This window comes from Gallus gallus, chromosome 2, assembly GCF_016699485.2.
Source record: "Gallus gallus isolate bGalGal1 chromosome 2, bGalGal1.mat.broiler.GRCg7b, whole genome shotgun sequence".
Lineage (NCBI taxonomy): Eukaryota > Metazoa > Chordata > Aves > Galliformes > Phasianidae > Gallus > Gallus gallus.
The window spans coordinates 28,360,358-28,382,757 of NC_052533.1; the positions used below are offsets into that span (position 1 = coordinate 28,360,358).

The following is a 22,400-nucleotide window of genomic DNA, read 5'->3' on the forward strand; positions in this document are numbered from 1 at the left end:
CTCTACAGCAACCTCTAGGTACTGTAAGCCCGTGATTAGATCTGAGCTTTTCTCTGAGCTAATGAGCTCACTTCCTCCAACTCTCTGACCATCATGGTGGCACCCTGGCTGGAACCTCTTTTGTTTTTTTCGTCTCTCTTGAGTCAAGTTGACCAAAACTGGATGCTGTATTCCAGGCATGGCCAAACAAGTGCCAAGCCAAATGAGATAATTACACCTTTGATCTGCTGATTATACTCTTGTCTTTACCTTCAATGCTGCCAAGGCATACCTCTGGCTCAGGGTCAACTTGCTGCCCACCAAGACTCCTGGGTCTGTTTCATCAGACCCAGACAGATCCCAGCCTGTACTGCTCCTTAAGATTGTTCCATCCCAGATACATGACTTCATCTTTGTTAAACTTTATAATTCCTTTCACCTTTTCAAAGTTAGATCTCCTCCCCTCTCCCCCCCCCCCCTTTTTTTTTTTAATTTCAGCTTCCCTGGTTTTCTTGCTTTTATGCATCTTGTAAAGGCCCCGAAGTCATTCTCATCAGTGTGGTTTTAAGAGGGAGATCAATACCTTGGTAGGTTTCAAGACAAGGTTTCAGATCAAATTAAACTCTGGCTAACACTTTTTCTTAAAGCAGTTTTGTCTAACTTAGGATCCATTAGGGTTCACTAAGTACATGCAATCCCTAGTTTACCCCAGTTTTTGGTGCTTTTACAGCTGACTGCACTCATGGAGGCAGTCTACGATGTAATAATCTCAGCTGAGGAAGCCTGGAGTACTGAGACCCTCATTTATATTGCACTTGTTCTCTTCTGAGGTTCAGCGCAAAAAGAAGGGTGGCATACTCTGTTCATGGTTCTGAAGCCTTTTGAAGTTAGAATGAGGACAAATGCAAGCACATAATCTCCACTGGGTAGCCTGTACTTCACACCTACTTCCAATTTTCAAACTTTACTTTGTTGCTTAGGCTTTTCTCACCAAGAAAAGGTGTTGGCTGGTGGAATGAAATCAGAATTTGTGTGGGGGATTTTATGACACTTCTGAGAACCTGAATTGTTTGTCCCAAAAGAATGGCATTATCAGAAAAGCACTGAAGAGAAATATATCCCAGTCAGACTCTGCTATGCAGAGAATTGGGAACCAGCAGCACTTCTGCATTCGCAGCTCCAAGACCGGTATCATGACTCCATATCTGTGCTCCAGACATGCATCATCTCTTGCTTTCTGCCCTCTACTTGTACGCTTGAGCTACAGGAAGCCCATAGATCTCAAGTGGGAACATCACAGTATGTCCTGGTAGGTATTACAGATGCAGTAAACAGAATTGCCACTCAGCTCTCATCTTTTGAAAACCTTCCCTTTATTATTCACATTTTATTCTTCTAATCCTTGAAGTTAAAACACTCTCGATCATACAAAAGGTACATTCTCTGCATTTATGCATCCTCTTAAAATTTTAAGAATAATAAACAAAAATGTTCAATATATTAAATAGTAAAAAATTAATAGCATTTTTCCTCTATATGGAAGGTGGTTTATTTATTCCTCTACGTTGAAGGATATTGCTGGATTCCAAACACATTATTCATCCAACAACTGCAGAATATAAAATTCTACCATCTTTATGCAGCAAGGAGTATTTTAGGTCATGACATTCCCTTCTTTCATGAGAAAATGTAGTAAAACTGAGTGAAAACAGAACAGTTAAGGGATGCTGGTTCTCAAGATACAGTATTTAGCTGAAAGCCAAAGTGAAACATCAATAGAATCAATGAATGACATTGATACAATTTATCAACTGTAGTTTATAAATGGTCCCATTTAATTGTGATCAGGTTCAGCATGTAAAATATTAAACATCTCATATGTTTATGAAATCATTCATATACATCCCAGTGTGCTCAAAGGCATCTTTACCTGAAAGCAGATTTAGAAACCATTATTTGTAACATTCAAAATAGTTAAAATCCTTCTGGTCTTCCCTTCATTAAACTTTGATAAACTTGGAATATATTTGAGCAAATAAATAGTGCAGTTAATCTCTTGAAACACACGCATTTCACAGTCAGTCTGAGACTTACAAAACAGCTGTATCACTTAATAAAATTGCCACCAAACAGACACTATTGTTGTGCACTCACTAGTCAAAAATATTTACAGTAATGTCATGAAAATTTGAGAATTCAGATGAGTATCTTCAAAAGCTACTGAATTCTTTCAAATAAAGCTTCATAAAGGGGTGCTGGCTTCCCAGTGCTTTTAACTGTAGTTCTGTGTACTTGCAGGAAAAAAAAAAAAAAAAGTCTTAAAAATTATACTTAAAATAGTTTTCAGGTTCTGAAACCATGAATACTCCCAAACTTAAGTGACTGCTTGACCAGATGCTCATAGAGTTTACTATGCTTATAGTTGGTATACATATAGCTGGATCTATGTCACTCTAGTTTTCATCAGATAATAAATATCTATTTTTACATTCTACAACAGAACCAGGAGACAAACTAGCCAGTGTTTCATCTCAAGATGAACAAAGCTATGCTGTCATTTACAGGGAGCCTTGCATAAGCCATGCTGTAAGAACTCAGACGTGGTCAGCATAAAAAAATTCTTTATGACCATTGGGGTAGTGGGGCTTTACCAGAATGGTAAAGTCCCTTCCCACGTTTTCTATTCCTCAGAATCTTGAATTTTTTGAAGAGCAATGTCAGCCAAGGCAGTCTCACTTTCCAGCGGGCTGTCAGGATGTGGGGCTCGTGCTTCTGGCTCTTTGGTAAGTTCAGTTTCTTCTGTCTGGTCAGTCTGGATCCACAGATTCGGATCCGCTTCTTTGGTAGCATCTGGGCCAGGAGCTGACTGTTCTTCGCTTGTAGCACCAGCCTCTTCTAGTTGTGCTTCATCTACACAATAGAGAAAACTCATCACCAGTAAACACAGAACTCATCTGCAAGGAAACCATTTTTTCCTCTGGAAGAATAATAAATGCTAAGAAACTGCCTTGCTTACAGAAGTGATTAGCTTATGCAAGCTTCACCAAAAAAGACCTAAGACGTAAGAGTTCTGCTTAAGTTTCTGTAAGATTATTCTGAAACTAACCCTACACAAAGCTCTCATTAATTTCTCCACAATTTTGCCACAGTTCCTTTTAATACATAAAGGAGCAGAGTAGGACTCTATTTCAACTTCCAATTCAAACATGCTTTACTGACACTATGGTTAGCCTTTCAAAGAATGGCTGCAGGCTAATTAAGTGAAGAATACAGGTGTTCTGTAAGAAAAAGAAGAGGTATTCATGTGATTACGTAAGAAGCACTTATGCACGTAACAGACTGAAGAAATTCTTTGCTAATCAACAGTTGACCACAATGAACTATAGCTGAAATGAGTCATCCCAAATTTTCTAACCTGACTGCATGGAAAAGAATCAGTAATTGCAACTTTATTTCTCAAAGATGACTTTTTGCTCTGATTCTGCTACGTAGGGGCTGGGTTCTAGCAATTCTGGAAGGAAAGAGGCCTTGTTGAAAGCCAAAGATATCTTCAGAAATTACTCATTTTGGTTTCTGATTTTCTCTTATGACTGATAACCAGCTGTAAACACTGTCATAGCCAGCCATAGCCCTGCCAAAACCTACCATGGACCCAACTGGCTGTGGAGCTAACAACCCCCTTAGCACAGACTTTCTTAACACCCATCCTTCAAAATACACGAACAGTTAACTTTATACTGTGATTCTGAAGAATAAACTATTAAAGGAGAATTAATCTTTTCATTAGCCTTCACAACTAGAAGGAACAGTCTGCTGTCTTATTATCCGACTTGTCCTAATACCTCTAACAGAAAATTGAGTAGTATGAAACTTCTACATTACTTTGATTAAAAATTTGGATTTTGAAACAGTGCAGTGTAATTCAGAATGTGTTAGTTGTAGGAACCTGTGCAACCAGTGCTCAAATGTAGATATTGGAAAGCATGCAGCATCTCCAAACTGAAAGAGGAGAATTCCAACAAATGCAAGTATGCTGTTATGCCACAACAAAAATATTTCTTTTAACTGTTACAGATTTTAAGGCTTGTTACTGTTGTTCCTTTTGATACAGCTCACACCACATCAGTGTCTGCAAGGAAACTAAGAATCCTAACCTTTCTTTTGCTTTTTTTCTTGTCTCCTTTTCTCTTTGGCAGCTTCTAGTTCCTGTTTGTCATGAATTTCCTTCAAGGTCTTGCAGACTTTTTTGTGGGTAAACCAATGTGTTTTCTGGCAGTTCTGGTCACAGTACATCACCTGAAAGTTACCACAGCCATCAGTTCAACATAATGTATTAGAAAAATATACAGTACTCATATTTTTAGTGCAACAAGTTAAATCTCTATATTTACTACTTAATGATAGTTGTAAGCCATTTCTCAGGCCATAGAGAGATTCCAACCTATATAAGGCTATAAAAAGAATAGTTTGTTTTGCTTAACTCTGAACATATGGAAATCTTATTCTTTCTTCATCCTTAAACATACACACTTGGAAATGCAAGTACTCCCACTTGTGAACTGCAGCCATCTCTCCTAGAAGTAGGTGACATGCACATTTTCAGCATAGGCATATGTGGAATTCCTCATAAATCTACACAGTAAGTAATCAAACATTCAAAGTCCTCATCACCTCAACGCCACTAATTTTTGTGATCCATTAAAACAATTTATGGCTCCTTACCATCTTACACACTGAGCATCTTTTGTCTGCTCCCTTTTCCCCACATGTGGTACAGAATTCAGCATCCACAAAACCCACTTGGCCAGTGATAGCTTGTGTAAGTACGGAAAAAGCTGTAGGGTCAGAACCCTGAAAGACAAGAAGGGGTAAAGAGAATAATTTTGTAAAACAGAGGAAATGCCACAATTATACAGTATGTTTCAGGTAAAAAAAGAAGCACTATCATAAAGAGGGACAAAAGAGAAAAAAGCAATTCAAGCTTCCAAGTAGCCAGCTGTCATCTCAAGATGCTGTAGCAGCACAATATAAAACTACAACTTCAAGTAACATGCACAGCTTTGCAAGTACACGTTTATATACATTCTGTCTACAAAGTGAACTCAGTCCTTGGCTCCTGTAGAAAGGAAGATCAAAACTGTCATTTTTTTTTAATTCTATAAAAGGAGTCCCATTTGGAGGTAACTGGCTCTCAGTTTGTGCTTACATTTTGAAGAATCAGTAGCTGCACTGAATGTCTCCTCATTCTGCAGCTTTGCTGTGAATCAAAACCACAAGCACAGAGCAATGAAACTAAAATCTGAAGGTGAAGGTAATAGCAATTTTTAAGAGCTGCATGTTGTGGGATTAGTTGCAAAGCCTGTTATAAAGAATTTATCCCTTCCTTAATGAATACTGACAGTTAAAAAAATGATTTTGGAAGAATGTGTTATTACTGCAGGACTAATAGAGGCACTGCCTAAGACGTAAGCGGTGATTCATTTAATGAGTAGTCCCAAATAGCAGCTAAATGATACACTAACTGTGCTGGTTTCAGGTCCAACAGACAGAAATTTAAATGCAACAAATATAATATGATACAAAGTGCCTGTCTAAGTCTGTAAATTCAAACAACTGTTATTTTCCTGGACAGCCAAACTACATCATTTAAAGTGTAAATATTCCCCGCTGACATCGCTGCATTTGGACAATAGATTCCTTTCCCATTCAGTGAAGAGAATAGGCTGTACTTTTAATGCTCTGTTAAGTCCTGAAGATTAATTGCGTAAGTTAGAAGTCTGGATCTCCAAATTAAACACTTTGTCACATTAAAACATGGAAAAAAAGCTCAGAAGCTTTGTACCTTCTGAGGTTCACAAATACATTACTGATAGCTTTACTTCCCTCATTTTCACCTGAAATAACACCTGAAACATGCACAGCTATTTCACCTCTCACTTCTGTGCCGTCTGTTCTTTGTGCCATTCTGCTATGGGAATATCCCACAGCCTTTGTTGTTGTATCTGAATGTCACTGTAATGTGTCTGCTGGGTGAATTAATGATCTGTTTTTAATACCATAATTAATGCTATTAATGAATACTCAATCCCATTCAAGAACTCAGTGGTCTTTTCAAAGTCACCGACTTGGAGATCCTACCCAGCAGGTTTCTGCAAATTAGTCTCTGTGCTGGCACACAGTTACATCTTTTTAGAAAGGTTTTTTATTTAGCACTGATATACTGTTGCACTCAGTGTACACAGAATGCAGACCAAATGGTCAGAACTTGGAATTTTCAAGACAATTATTTGCATATTATTATTTACATGTTATTTACAGTATCCTTCCCATACAACACATGCAGTAAGATTTAGTACATTTTACTGGTAGACATAAACCAAGGATTATTTTGACGTAAACAACAAAGGAAGAAAATGTCAGGTTGCCTTGGCTCTAAATAAATCCTTAAACAGTTAGACCAGCAGAAGCATGCAGGGCTATAATGACTGCAACAACGCTGAGATGCCCAGACTGAATCCAAGTAATTGTATGTGCTGAAGGTCAAGGGCTTCCAGGAAATTAAATTTTTATTGCATCTCCTTTCCAGTATAATGGACAGAAATACAGTGTAACTAAAGGAAGAAAGCAGAAAAGACTGAAAGCTCTTCTGAGAAGAAACAGGAAGGAAAATGTTTACTCTAAAGCAACTCTTAATGCATCGTTAAGGTCTGTGTTTTCACACTGTGTTTATTTTCCCGGCTTAGACAAACAGTAGGGATTGCATTAAGCCTCAGGACATTTTCATTCACTGGAGCCACTTAAGATGGAGGCTATTTTTAACTCACTCAGCATAATCCAAGTATGAGACAGAATTGTGCCCTTTTCCAAGTATTAGAATATACAACATCTTGCTCTCAGGGACCAGAGAGAACATATGTTAAAAAAAAAAAAAGAGAGAGAGAGAGAATAAAAATTCTTGTGTAAGATTTATTATTAACTAACGAAAACTATTGAAGAGTGAGTTAGCAAAGATGAAAAGCTGAAGTTAGCTATTTTACTTGTAATTAGGATGTCCCAATTCAGATACACATTGTACAGTAGATGGCATTGTCTTGTCTCTCCCCCTGATAAAGGGAGCTTCACAGAATGTTCTTCTACTACCATGTATTACCAATTTTCCCATATACACTAGAAATAATTAATGTATTAAACTAAGAAATGACTCAATCTTAAATTCAATTTAGACCTGGGAATGGATCTAGGGGAGGAAGTAAAACTGCATTGGAAAAGAAACACTGAATGGACATCCCAGAATAGGAAAAGAAAGTTCTGACACAGAAACAAATTGCTTCAATTTCCTTTAACAGCTCAGGCATTTAAGCATTCGGTATCAGCACAGGAAAGAACCCACTGCCTTGAAATAGTTTAGAGAATTTTCCTGCAACACGTAAATTAAAATTCCAGCTTATCAGAAAGTTCAGGGACATCCAAAACCTTTACTTAATGTAAGACACTGAAGAACCTGAGAGAAAGTAAGAAAGCTTATTTTAAACTGAATTTACTAGGCAAATTATTAGACAATATTATCTTGATAGAAAGAACTTACCAGTTCAACAGGAGCAATACTCCTCACAAGCTGCTGGAGCAACGTAGCTTCACAGTAAGGAAATTTTCGGATACTTTCTCGAATTAGCTTCTCTTGGTATACAGGGAAACCATCTTTATCTCTCCCTTTCAAGAGACTAAATTTTTAAAAACCAAAGTAGAATAAGAAATTGCATAGTAACTGCTCAGGGACGAGGACAAACACAGCATCCAGCACTCTGCCATCCTCACTTTGTCCTGCCTCGAATGTAACTAAAAGTATGCTCTGAAACAACTACTTTACTTACAGATTCCATTACCCAGTGAAAAAGAACCAGCTATGGGTGGACAGGTAGCAAAGCGCTTTGCTGTATTTAAAAATGAACACTGTGAAAGTAAAAGGTAAAGAACAGACAGCAATACTATCCTGCTTTATTTACATTTCGTAACAAGCTATAGTCCTGATGCTTCTGCATTTATTTGGTTGGCTCCTGCAGTTCGCTGATGAACAACTTCATTTCAGTATGTGAAAACTGACTTAATCATTTATCTTCAGTATCACCTAAAGATCTGCAGAGCTCTGATGTGACCTTTCTAAAGGTCAGGCCACTTACCTTAAGATCAGGCAGCTAGGTTTATAACTCTGACTGTGTTTTGAGGTTCTGTCTACATGATTTAAGAGCCCAAGTGTCACCTAAAGCCAGTGCAATTTGCAGCTTTCACTTGCTCAAGTGTTTCTGAAGAGAAATCTCACTGTCTCACTGCTGGAGAGCAAAATGGCAAAAGAAGTGATCCCAGATGATCCATACTGGACTCTAAGAAATGCTTTTATTCAAGGCTATCACTCCCCCATTTTCTCCACCCATAGAACTCTCTACTTCACAGTGCATGTGGGATTGCCAGGTTCTAACCAGTTTCAGCACAGAGCTGAAACCCAAGGATTGTTTCCTTCGTACCCCAGGAAAGGACCACTGGAAAAAAAAAAGAGAGTCGATGCAACCCTGAAGTGACTGCAATTGGGATTACTTCAAAATCTACTTGGCAGAGCCTTTACTAGAGACAGTCCAACTACAGTGATTATTCCAGTTGCCTTTTTCTGGTATCTGTAAAGCTAGTTCATACATACACCTTCACACCTTCCTGCAGAAATACGTACCTTTTGATAAATCCATCCAGTTTATCCTCTCGCTCTTTTAAGAACGTAACACATTTCTGGAAGATGCAACTGATGTAGTGCATTTTCATAGCAAGAACTTCATTCATATCTTTCTGCTTCATGCATTTCTCACAAATTAGATCCAGAACCCTGTAGCATTTCTGCAATGCTTCTACTTCAGCCAATAGAGGGTTCTCTTTTACCAGCAACACAATCTATGAGAAAAAACGTAATCCAATTCAGAGCTAGTATTCTTTAATCTTATCACCACTAAAGGTTAGAGAAGTCTTTGTAGCTAAATTTACAGTGGAGTTTTTGCTATTCCTCTACTGCCGTCTTGTGCTGTCTTCTCTTTCTTTTGTCAGTGTCATTATTTAGTATTTTACAGTTCCTACACATGAAGCGCTCAAAATTAAGACCGGTATTAAAATATATATCTAAGAAATAGAGCTACCTGAAGAATTAAAACCATTTTAAAACAGACATTTAGATAAGCTACTATACACTGTCCTAAAATCTATTTCCTATTTGGAAACCTAAATAAACTGGATCTGCATGATTTAAGCAGCTTCAAAGAACGCACCAACCTCACACCTACTTGGAATGCTTTAGGTAGACTAATAACGCACTGAGCTAACCACTTTCAAAGGAGACAGTACACTACTCACTAAATTAGCTGTTAGTTTGTATATGCTGCAGATACTTGGTTGGCAACCACTGACAAATTCCCAACTTTGGATAGCGAGCCCAAGGAATTTGTCTTTGAAATCAGATGTATTCATTTCTCTGAACTACACAGGAGGAAAAATCCTAAAAGAATTTTTTTTTAGCAGCAAATTTACTGGGAAGTAAAAATAAGCATCTCTTGCACATACTGCCAGAAACAGCAACAGCCGTTACTATGGTGAGCCAGTGATTACTGTAGGAAGATACATGCTGGGACATGCATGGAGAGAACGCTGACAATTTATCAAGGTAGGGAATTGTCTTATGTTACCATTTCAAGTGAGGCCAGGAAAAAAAATAAATCCAGAAAAGAAATCAATTTGTGTTTTTTTATGTTAAAAATAATCTCTCCGATTAATAGTATTATTTTGAGATTCTGACTTATATTAACACTGAAATTGCTTCATTTTTGAATCATGTCTAGACATTTGGCCTGATTCTATGTCATCCTCAGAAGCATCTGAGTTAGTGGATAATTACATCTTAACTGAACTCACTGAAGAACTGAGTGCCTTTTGACATAAAAATAAAACCAGTTCCCACGCCAACAAACACATCCAGTTTACAAATCACCCTACCTTAACAGGATGCATATTTGTAGTAGTAATAATTTTATGGAGCGGCCCAGCTAACTTTACTGGCAGTTTTGGCTCTTTATCTAAGCCTTGTGGTTTAGTATAGTAGTCCAGCCTTTCACGTGGAAAGAAGTTGTTGATGATGGTCACACAGTCATGCTGACCTAAAAGTACATGAGGAAAAAAAAAATAATTAATGTAACCATAACATGAAAGAGGAAAAATAAAAGACCTGAAACCCAACCTAATAGAAGCAACACAGGTGAGCTTTACGCACAAAGAAGCAAAGCATTATATGATTTGCACTGGTAACAAGCAGGTCTTGTTTTAATTCTGTAAAGCATGTGACTTTTTGGCTTCCAGAAGGAAATGATTTCATGACATTTCACTGTACAAATTCCACCTCTTTCATGCATCTTTTCTCCCTGCTAAGCCAGAATTACAGTAAGTGTTTCTCAAAGTCATTTCCTGTATTCAGAATCAAACCATAAGAAAAGTCAGTATTTTGACTCTGAGGTACAACTATCCTAATGGCATCTCAGAGGTGTTACAATTTCTCAAGAGTTTTTTCCACTTTGCAGTCTGAAAATTGTATTGTGACTTCTTACACACTTCAGACAGAGAGCAGTGCATTCATCTGAAGAACAGAACATGTGGAAAATATCCTAGAAAAAAAGAAAACAAAACAGGAAAAAAGGACTGTGATGAAATAGGATGAGAAAAGTTACATCCTCTTCTTGTTTTCTGCATCTGACGAAATGATGGATTACTAGGCTGAAAGGAAAATAGCATTTAGTTGCTGTACTTCAGAGCCACATTCTTTAAACTGACTGATTTATCTTGGCAGTAACTCCCTTTATCAGCAGCAGAATACACAGCCAACCAAATTCCAGCATTTAAAACCCTTACTTAAGTGTTTTAGAAGAGACTGTTCTAAGGTAACGGAGCACAGAATCAAACAAATGACTGGACAGAGAATAAAAGAGATTGGATTCCAATGCTCAGCCTATCTCAGTATGTGTGGAAATACTTACAGTGGTGATGCAATGAGTTTTTGAACAAGAATTCTCAAAAATTATGTTGGAGTCATCGTAACCCATTCACCAAAGATGCAATTCAACAACACATTCAAAAACAATATCCACTCTCCAAATTCCAAGTATAATTAATAGAAGTGGACTTCTTCAACATATTAAGTACATAGTTAAGGATTTGCTGCCTGAAACTCAAGTGACTACTGGCAATCTTTTTCTCCAAAAAAAAAAAAAAAAAAAAAAGCAGATATGATCTAAATTGAAACTGCACTAATTCACTGTTACAGGAAGTCAATGTCAATGTCAAGGTAAGCTTCTTCCGGAACACCTAATGGACTTCCGAACAATATGAGAAGACTGGGTTCAAATGAAAGTAGATGTTCATTTTTTGTTCTTGGGGGGGTCATCTGGAAACCAACAGCTTATTTTTGAAAAAGACACTGCTTTCTCTGGTTACATTTTATCACACAACTTTGTTGGAAATAGATAAGAAGTGCTACATTTGGGTTATATTTGGGAACACTAATCCAGGAATCTCCCAGCAGTGTGCCAAGGTTGGTAAAGAAGTAAAAAGGAGTTTAGAAAATAAAAGAAAAGAAACAAGAACCACAACAACAGAAAGAAGCCTGGCTGCATGCTTTACCCAGGATCACCTAAGCACACTGCAGTGACAGCGCTTCCTTTATTCTAAACAAGTCTTGATCAATAAGTACTGACCGATCTCAGAACAGGTCCTGAGATTTCTCCCTCACACATGCAGAGGGAGCAGAGCAGGAGGTGGCTAACCACAAACGTGACCAATTTCCTCTTACTATTTGACAAAAGATGGCATTGCATAAACTTGCATAGTTGGAGAACAGCAGCATTTGTTCTTATAGATCCCATCACTTGGGTATTTATAAAACACAAACTGACTGTTAACAGGATGAGATGTGAAAAAAAAAAGACAAATAAGGGTGTTAGTTCAAAACAAGTCATTGAGCAATGTTTCTCTGATAAAAAGCATCAAAATCTGACATTTTACTTTAAGGATTTAGGAAAAGATACTGCACTTTGAGCTTACCCACAAAAGCAGCCATCTGAGCTGCTGTCCTTCCCACAGAATTGACAACATCAGTCTCGGCTCCAGCCTCTAACATCATCCAGGTGATTTCTTTGTTTCCTGTATTTGGGGGGAAGATATGGAGAATTAAGCAGGACAAACCAGAACTTGTATTTCTTCATGTAAGAGCAAAATCAAACTTTTTATTAAGAGCTAATATGCGTAACAGTGAGGAAAAATAATACTTTTAAGTACATTAATCAACTAAGAGAAGTACACATTGCTGCCTTCTTCTTTACAGTCCCGAAGGGTTACGTCAAAGTAAAAACTAAATTCACACAGGGTAAAACTCTGCCCTTTGCAATACACATTCAGCTCCCTGTAGGGCTTATGGGAGTCACATGCATACAATTACACCAGCAATTGGTCCCCCTGGATAGCAGTACAGAAGCAAATTCTACTAATCTCGTTTGACAGTTCAACTAAACGTTTGCTATTCTAAGAATAAAAAACTCAGTACTGTTATGTAGCAGGAGCACAGGGAAGGGAACAGATTGTTCCTTTCTCCTCAGCAGGAACTGGGTGTTTAGACTGGGCTAAATACCAAATAAAATGAAGCTAAAATTTGATGGGAAGATTATATGGCATAATTGGTGCCCTTAGAGGCTATTAAGGACGCTTGTCACCACTTGTGCTGGTTCTGTTTTCAAAGGTATTTTTGCTTTAACAGTTGCTGTGCACATGCTAACTGAAAAGAAAAAGTGAATATAAAAAAAGAAGGGGCTGGTAGACAGAAATTAATATTTCTGATTTTAAAACAAAGGCTTTGTGTCAGTAGTGCTCACGTTCCTTTTGCAGTCACAGGTAACAGACCTTCAAGCCAACATTAAGAAGCACTACAACCCAGGATGGCAGGTTAAAATCACAGCTGGGAGAAAATGATAAAAATCCTGCAATTTCAATAAAGCTGCAGGCATTTAACAGCCTCTGACGCTTTGTTCCTATCTACCTGCTGCACTTTGGATATTGCTCAATGCCACAAAATGCTGAAATTTCCTAAACCTTTTTACCAAAGTTTGAGCAGCCTCATGAGCCAGTTAAGGCATCAAAGCCTTTTCTTCTTGTTTTCTTTTGTATTTACAATGAAAGAAAGCAGAGTTTGAACTCTACCTGATAACAAATGTTCCATCTTCCCAAAAAGGAGGTCCTAGGGAAGTAAGTGGCCTAATAGAAAAGATACTTAAAGTAATATAGCATTTCCAGTTCTAACACTTATCTGGAAGGAACACTGTTCTTATGTAATGCCTTTTCCTCACTCAAGAATATGATTGTTCTTTGCATCAGGAACATGAGAATAACAAGAGGAACATAGCAAAGCTCCATCTGCACTGGGAGAAGATTTATATAGCTATAAGCACTCTCATGGAGGAAATAAATCAATAAATAAATAAAAATAAAAGAGTGAGAAAGAAAAAATAATGTAAAAAACCATGTTTTTAAAACATACTAAATAAATGTGCATAACCTCACAACATAGTTGCAAAAATAATGTAGGAGAGAGGCATCGTTTGAAAACTATTTGATTGATTGGACAAGCTTCATGTATTACTAAAAGCTACTGATGCAAAGTCCTAAAGAAGGCAGTGTGGTGCAGCATCCTTTCCAGTATAACAGAATATAATTAAACAATATATCCTACAGTGCACAAAAATGGTCGCCAGAGTGAATTTAGACACGTGACCAAACAGAACTAAGCACAGACATGCTACAGGCCTCAAAAAGAACAAACAAAAATGCTGTATGAAAGAAACAGCAACTCCCCTATTCCACTTTCCTGCTGATTCTCAACACACTAACGTGAGCCACATAAATAACAGTAAGCCTGAAGCTTACCAAGGTGTCAACACTTTCCTTCAACTTATTAAGTCAAACCGTATACATCAATGTCACAAAATCCAGTGAGATAAATTTCCTAATAAGTTACCTGAAAGCCCAGCGAACATCAAGGCAGTGTATCCATGTTCATGTTCATTGCAGTTAACATCAGCTCCGTGTCGCAAGAGCAACCTGCACATGTCTACTTTCCCTTTGTACGCTGCATGCATTAGAGGAGTCATGCCATGCTAAAAAGAGGAAGGAAGAAGCACACAAAAAGAATTAGTTGTATCTCTTGATTCTCATGCTATTGATAATTTTCACTCACTCACACATACTGAATGTACCTGCCAAAGCACATGTAGCATTAGGCAGTAAGAACCAAAAAGGTCACAAAATTTGCCCAGGTGGCCAAGGCAGACAATGGCATCCTGGCCTGTGTCAGAAATAGTGTTGCCAGCAGGAACAGGGAGGTAATTATCCCCCTGTACTCGGCACTGGTGAGGCTGCACCTCGAGTACTGTGTCCAGTTTTGGGCCCCTCGCTGTAAGAAAGACATCGAGGCCCTGGAGCGTGTCCAGAGGAGGGCAGCAAAGCTGGTGAGGGGTCTGGAGCACAGGCCTTAGGAGGAGCAGCTGAGAGAGCTGGGATTGTTCAGTCTGGAGAAGAGGAGGCTCAGGGGAGACCTTATTGCTCTCTATAACTACCTGAAGGGAGGCTGTAGTGAGCTGGGGGTCAGCCTCTTCTCTCGTGTGACTAGTGATAGGACTAGAGGGAATGGCTTCAAGCTGCACCAGGGAAGATTCAGGCTGGATGTTGGGAAATACTTCTCTGAAAGGGTGATCAGGTACTGGAATGGGCTGCCCAGAGAGGTGGTGGAGTCACTGACCCTGGAGGTGTTCAGAGAATGTTTGGATGTTGTGTTGAGGGACATGGTTTAGTGAGAACCATTGGTGATGGGTGGATGGTTGGACTGGATGATCTTTTCCAACCTTAGCGATTCTATGAAAATGCTGATGAAGAAATGTGGTTACTAACATGCAGCAGTATTTCCATTTTCCATAGTGTCACTGTTTTCTGATGATACTGTTATATATGTGAAAACAGACAAGTCTTAAAAAAATGAAAACCATTTTCCACAAATTAAACATTGTCTTCTTTGTAAGACATGAGCACTAAAGACAGCTAGTGCTTGTCATAGCAGGAGAAGCTTGTTTCAGAAAATCTGCCATGCTCCTGAGTTATTGTTTTTTCCCCTGCATTAAATGATAAGTAAAATTAGGAATAGGGTCTTACTGTTTTTGCCATTAGAAAGATTAGTGCTTTCTAAAACCCACCTTGTTTAGTCATGCTTATTGGTAATTGTACTGTCATCTCTCTACTTATCTGTTCTGCTGGCATCGTGTTTGTAGTCCTACACCAGCCCTAAATGCCTTTTTAACACTATACCTACCTCTAACTAGACCCTAACAACCACACAGTCTCAATTCTTGCCTTTTGATAAACCATACCAATGCAAAAAGGATTAGGTTAGGCAGGGGAGGCCCTGATTTATCAGAACTGTGCTAGTGTAATTACCAATGCAAAGCGGGGCAAGCCCTAGGGGAAATTTTCCAAACAGCGACGAATGGTTAATACAGGCTTTCTCATTCCCAAAGGGCAGGGAGCATCTGCTTGAGTTCTTCTTGAGAAAATTCCATCATGCTCAGTTCTTTAATTCTGATCAACTTTCTTCCAGTAGGCTGTTCGTTTTCACTTAACGCCAAGTCGGGCTGTAAGTTATCAGCCAAGACACTGCCTAAAAACTTCCTCCAGCACTGAATACAGGGCAGTGTGATTTGGTCTGCCCCATAAGGAAATCAAACTGGCACTTTCTTCCCTTTTTTTGAAGGTCAGGGTAATGTGCACTCATATACACCATTACCACAGCTCCATAAACGCAGGGTGATGCGATGTTCTCAAATAATCTAATAGTCAGTTTGAGCCTTTATGTATTTTTATTTCCATAGAACAAAACCTAAAGTTACATTCAATTCAAATAAATAAATGAGTAAATAAAATCCTAGCTGTGAGAGAAGTGAAAATTATAGTAACAATTTTCAGTATCATTTCATTACTCCCTGCTTGAAATGAAAACATCAAAAAAAATTCTTGCTGCACTTTAGTAATGTGAAATAGTTTCACATGCTGCAGTATAAACTGCTATTAAAGAAACGAGAGACATTCATGAAGCAAACTTGTGACTGTTTTTGTTAGGTTTCATTTGTGGTCCTGTAATGGAAAGAAAAGCATTCTATCTTACTGTGCATAATACGTTACGAACAGCAACTTTTTAGAGGCCAGTTTGGAGGCATCTTGTTCAGCTAGAAACTTGAATTGAATTGTAAAAATGCCTCTGACTTAATAGCAATAGCACTAAAAGCTGCTTGTCCAGTGTCCCGGTTTTGGCAAGTATATGACTGGAATTTTCGTTCAATGAAAGCCTTTACAATTTCCAGCCTTAAAGCTTTTGAGTAAGATCATCCTTATCCACTTAAATACGCTGCAAGCTGGATTTGGAAAGCAGTCAATACATGTATGAATGAATAATTCTATCTACAGTTAAGTATGAACTAATTCTAATATGAAATACTGTTCAGTGAGTGCAGATATCTCTCACAGTCTTCCTCCTCCTGCTCAGCCATCCTACTGAGTTGTTGGCTTCACATATGTAATGTAATACATTACATTTCTGACTATTTGTTTAACTGTAGTAGTGAGAAATTAAATCCTATGCTAGTCAAAGTCCTACATTAAAATCACAGAATGCTTAACAGACACTGAATTTTCTTCAGTTTGTGGATTTTGAAACACTACATAAAAAGATCAGAAGACAGAACTTTTTCTCCTCAATGAAAGCCATGGATTTGAAATTTTTTCTGCTAATATGGAAGTTCACACTGGAGTAGATTAGATAGAGTGACTGCAAAACCCTGCACTGAAGATAACTACCAGGAGTGAATACACTAACAGGCAAGCTGCTGTTGCAATTCCAATAAATTATTCAGCTCTGTAACTAGCACAGAGATGTGGACTGTTTGTAAAAGACATGCATTATATTACAGAATGAACAGCAGTATTATCAAAGTAGAAAAAAAAAGTAACGCTGCCAATGTCATCGGCTCACTGTATTACCATTCTGAACAAACTTAACAGTATTTTAAACATGGAAAAAGCACGAAGCCTTTTCAGGTCAAACCCCTCTGGAAAGGGATAGGAAAAGAGCTATGAATATAGCTTGATTACTGGAGGACACATAACTTTAGGTATGATATTTAAAAAGTCAGTGTACAAAAGGTACTAAAATCTGACTGAGGGTACTGATTGTCAGTAATTTTAGATCTAAAAGAAAGCAGACCTAAGCAGTTGGAATACAAGGCTAGAAACATTCAAACCAGAAGTTAACAGGACACTGTCCCATGTACTAGCATTTCTTTTTAAATCAGCAAGTGAGTTATATGCATGAAATTAATAAATTGTGTTTGCACGTTTGCTGTAAATGCAAAGAGAAAACTGCTCTAAAACTATGCTCATCCTGTGGACTCTCTCATGTAAAAAAAGAACTTTAAGGAAGGAAATGAATTCCCAGTTCCCAACTGAATTATGCTACCCTTTTAGTATCTAAGCATTTGATTGTCAAGGTTCCAACTCTTCACTTTTTAAACTAATAAAAGTGAATAAAAAATAACAGCAGTAATACAGTAATAATGTGAAGTTCGGGATAACAGCTGAGGCAGTGGAGGAAGAAAAGAAGACCTGATGCATTCAGAGCAGTCTCCAGTTGTGGCAACCTTGGACAACAGACAAAGCTAATGTTTAATTGGTGTTCCATACACTATTTATGTACAAATACTAGAATATCACATTACAGGCAAAATAATTTGTCACAGAAAAAAATGTAAAGCTGACACGAGACGGCTGCTGGATTGAAAATCCTAAGATCTGAAGATGCATCATTGCACATATCACTGCTGGGGAGGCAGGGAAGGAGGAGACTAAAAGAAGTCCACGGCATGAGCTGTTTAAATATACCCAAGGCACATACTGTTTCTTCTTTAACAATATCCTGAGGCATAACTCAGCTATGGTGCCTATTAATAAACCATATCCTCACAGCAGTAATCCCACACGTTGCACTAATAATGCATCATGGGTGCACTAGGTCAGCAACTGCACGAAAATAAATGCTTTGTAAATTCATAAATTAAAACACACAAACATTGTATTTCGGGTTCCTAAAGTTTACTGTCAAGCTGAGCGTGATTAGTTTGTCAGAAGCTTTTGAAATTCATAAATATTTAAAACTTAATTTCTAAACTGTATTTAAAAACAATCAGAAAATCTGTCAGCAGTACAAAAAATGCTAATAGTATCCCAGGAACATAACCAATATATGATACTGTTGATTGTTTTAATGAAGAGATCATTTCCCTGTACTCAGCATTCAAGAGACCCCATCCTGAATACTTCATGCAGTTTCAGGCCCTCCACTACAACAAAGGCAGGGACAACTGCAGCGAGTGCAGCAGAGTACCACTTAGACACGGTAGGAGCTCCCAGGTTGGGGGCTGGAGCATTTGTTAAGAGAGGTTGGGTGAATTGGGTTAGGTCAGCTGGAGAGCAGATGGCTTTGTGGGGACCTAGAAGCAGCCTGACTCTTCAGTTATGGTGGTGGGAAGGCAAGAGGCAATGAGATTAAGTTCTGAGGTCCTTTCTAGCCTAAACTCACTGGTGATCCCCTGAAGTGGTAAGGTCAGGAAAAGCACAAATTGATATGAAGTACCTTAGCAAGAACAGACACAAGCCATTGGATGTTTAAATTTAATAAACTACTCAGGGATCTAACATGCATACAGGACAATTAAACTACTCAGGGATCTAACATGCATACAGGACAATTACACTTTTGCTTTCATGTTACATTTTACACTAGTGTTGTATCACACTATAGATGTGAACCTCCCACAAGAGTCTTTTCTTCAAGAATTTTCTCCCATCTTCGTGTCACACTTAAGAATTATGCCTTCTACACAGCTATCATCTCTGTCTCTGCAAAATAAAGCATTTTCCACTTCTGACCTAGCTGCTCATTCTCTATGGTTCTGCAAAGATGAGGTGCAAACGAGAGATGGGTAAAAAATAAGGACGGGTACTCTTTATTCACACTGCCTGCTGCTCTATAAACAGAGGGGCTGCACAGTTTTGGGGGGGAAGGGTGACAAGAAGCCAGGCATGCCCCCATGTATCATGCTGCAGTGTTCAACTTACCGTATAGACACCAAAGCTCATGTAGTAATTTGAGAGAAAATACACAGCGTGTACTACCAAAGTAACATTAAACTTCCTTTAAAAAAAGCTTAGAGCTCTTCAAAGGTTCACTATTCAGCAGCAGGCTGGAAACTTCAGAGGAATTCTGACTTCCAAGAGTCTGCACTACAAAGTTATTTAACACTAGGCAGGCCTTTGGACCTAGTCTTTTAATTGCTAGACCCAGTACAATGCTTGCACAGTTGTGTCGTACCTCATCCAAGCAATTGACGTGGACATTCTTGCTGCCCAGCAGCCTTCCAGCCTCTTCAACATTTCCTTTAATTAAAAAGAGACAGAGAGAAAAGGGGATGAGATCAAGAAATCAAGAATTAGGGGAAAAAGAACAGTTCATTTCGCAATTAGAATAAAAACCTTTGCAACTAAGCATCAATAAATCCATCACTCCTGGTGAAGAGGCAGCAGAATGAACAGTATTGTGTTCTAGAAGTTAAAGGCCAAGGTCTCAGTTTAAAAGAGTAGTCTGAAAGCATGCATTAGGTGTAAGCATTAATTTTTCTGAAGTAACTGATCTTCATACACACAAGAACAGGACATATCTCTTCATAAACTGCACCAGAACAAGTGAATAAAGTGATATTGAGTATTTTAACATATTCTGTATTTCTGGAGGCTCTTACATCTAAAAGAAGGAAATTGCCACTTCTTTTTTTTTTTTGTCTGAATGAAATATGCTTTAAAATTTAATCTCCCTTACTGCTTAAATTCAGGATTTACAACTTTCCACCTCACACGTCCATTAAGGTAGATGAAAATTGCTTACAGTAATGCAGAATAAAGGCAGGAGGTGTGTACAAGGACCAAGGTAGCTTGAACACTGACATTTCAAAAAAGAAATGAAAATACAAGCAAAAAACAAATGCATACGTAGATTGAAGTCTGAGAAATGTGTGCAAGGAAAAAGAATAGGCCATACCTTGTTCAATTTATTACAAAGACCTTTTCAGTTAAAGATGTAAGGATTTCAGTCAAAGCCCACTGACATTACCGAAGAGGCCTACAATGCCTCCTCAGTGTGCACCAGACATTCAAACAAGTAGAAATTAAGGAACACTGACTCTCAAACTGGGGAATTTAATTTATTGCCAACTGACAGAAAATTCTGATCAACCAAGTAAAACTATTTTAACAGTGGCCTGCTTAATAAAATATCTCTCATTTATCATTTATCTGATATCTCTCATTTAATGAAGGGCTTCACATTTAACTTCACTACATCACAAGGAGGTGATCATTCAGCAACTTTTCAGCAAAGCAGTTCTTGCAATCTCAGTTTTGCTGCTATTTGAAAATTAATTATTTGAAGGAGAAGAGCCAGTAATCTGGGTCACCTCGATGACAACCCAGCAAAATACAGTGCCTTAAAATACACTGCCAACTAGCCTGCTCCCCCAATTTTTACCTTAACATACAAGAAGCTTCTTAGGACCTGACGTAGTTTTCAGAAGAATATCTTGGCAAAAGGACAGGTGTTTGTTAGAGCAAATCCTCAAGGAATTATGGTCAAATTATACATTTGGGCAGACAAAGTTTTACAAATTCAGAGCTCTGTATGACAAATCACCTGAGGATTTCCAAACAGGGCACTAAACTTTGGCAAATGTCAAAGTTTCAGAGTTGGCTAGCACTGGAAGTTGGAGCTGAGCTGTCCCTAATGCTGTGTGATAGGAGGACAAGAGACAACAGGCAGAATTTGAAAGGAAGACAGGTTCATTCTAGACATGAGGGTCTGGACCTTTAAGGGTCCCTTTCAACTCTAAGGATTCTAAGATTCTACCTAGCTGTAGGTGTCTCTGTTCATTGCAGGAAAGTTGGACTGGATAACCTTTAAGGGTCCATCCAACTGTATTGTATCAATCCAATTGATACAATCAAAACAATCCAATTGTATTATTCTATAAGGAAAAACATTTAACTATGAGCCCAGGAGGAAAAGGTTGACCAGAAAGATGGTGCAGTCTCCATCCTTCAAGGTTTTCAAGGCCTGATTACCTACAGCCCTGAGCAACCTATGGTGGACACACAGCTGGACTGTTTTGAGCAGGAGGTTGGACAAGAGACTTCCCAATGTCCCTTCCAACCTGAACTCCTCTATGACCTTAATTATAACCATGTGACAAGTTAGAGTGCTTGCAAGACTAAGGTTTCAAATTGGTTATTGTAAGTCAATTAACGTGACCCTGAACTACACTAAGTTCATCACTGACTGTCCTAAGGTTGCCTCTGACACAGAGGCACACGTTAACTGGCTCAGAACTACACACACAGGTGCATGTAACACGGGTGTCTTCAGTTTACCTCCAGCTAACAGCCTCTCACAATTTCCAGAATACACTTCTGAGTACAGGCGTTCAAACAGGGCTGTAAATTACCTACGCGGGCCCATGAAACCCAGCATGAGAAAAACCCTCCCAGCAATAAGTATGTGGGCAGCATAACATGGAGAAACAGCAACTCGCATGTGGGGGGCAAAATAAAATGACATCGGCGATAAGAGCCGCAGGACACCCCAGACAAGCACAAGTTCTGTTAATTTAAGCAGGCTTTGCTTGCAGGGACATCTTGTGTGCCAGCGTGACAGGCTAGAGGCCTGGGTTATCCTCGACAAGACACTTGCAGCGCACGTTAGCCAAGTCGGTGCACGCGAGTCACGCCAACGTACGCACGACGCGAGGTTCCCCAGCAGAGCTGGGCCCGGCCGAGCCCGCTCCGCGCAGGGAGACGCGGGCAAAGGGAGACGCAGAGCCAAGGGCCCGGGGAGAGCGAGCCACGAGCGCCGGGCCGGGCTCACCTTTAGCGATCACTCCCAGCAAATCCTTCTCCTCCGGGCTCAGTTCGCCTTTCCGCGGGGGAGCCATGGCGGTCCCCCAGCCCTTAGGGCAGGCTCGGGGCGGCACCGCCCAACCAGGCGAGCACAGTACGGCCCGGCCGCACCTCAAACCCCGGCCGTAGCCGCCCGCCCCGCCAGGTTCCGGCCCTGGGACGCACTACGCGTACTGCTGTGCGGGGGGAGCCGCTCCCGCTTTACCGCTCTGCCCGCATGCCGGCTCAGCGCGGCTGATGGAACAGACCGTGTCCCTCTT

At 39.2% G+C, this 22,400-nt stretch overlaps 1 protein-coding gene across 1 annotated transcript; it reads right to left on the reverse strand.

The window, feature by feature from the left end:
* Positions 1–1,330: 1,330 nt before the first annotated feature.
* Positions 1,331–22,261, reverse strand: ANKMY2 (ankyrin repeat and MYND domain containing 2). The gene is made up of 10 exons (NM_001030979.2): positions 22,109–22,261; positions 19,511–19,575; positions 14,060–14,198; positions 12,097–12,195; positions 10,003–10,163; positions 8,699–8,913; positions 7,565–7,700; positions 4,702–4,830; positions 4,134–4,275; positions 1,331–2,889 (listed from the first exon to the last, which is right to left on the reverse strand). The coding sequence occupies exons 1-10, from the start codon at positions 22,173–22,175 to the stop codon at positions 2,660–2,662; spliced, it is 1,383 nt and encodes a 460-aa protein (NP_001026150.2). The 5' UTR covers positions 22,176–22,261; the 3' UTR covers positions 1,331–2,659.
* Positions 22,262–22,400: the final 139 nt, after the last annotated feature.

Coding starts and splice junctions, on each gene's coding strand:
- ANKMY2 (NM_001030979.2), bottom strand. CDS start 22,175: ATGGCTCCCCCGCGGAAAGGCGAACTGAGCCCGGAGGAGAAGGATTTG. Junction 19,576..22,108: donor GCTGGGAGTGATCGCTAAAG/GTGAGCCCGGCC, acceptor TTTTAATTAAAG/GAAATGTTGAAGAGGCTGGA. Junction 7,701..8,698: donor CTGGATGGATTTATCAAAAG/GTACGTATTTCT, acceptor TTAAAAATTTAG/TCTCTTGAAAGGGAGAGATA.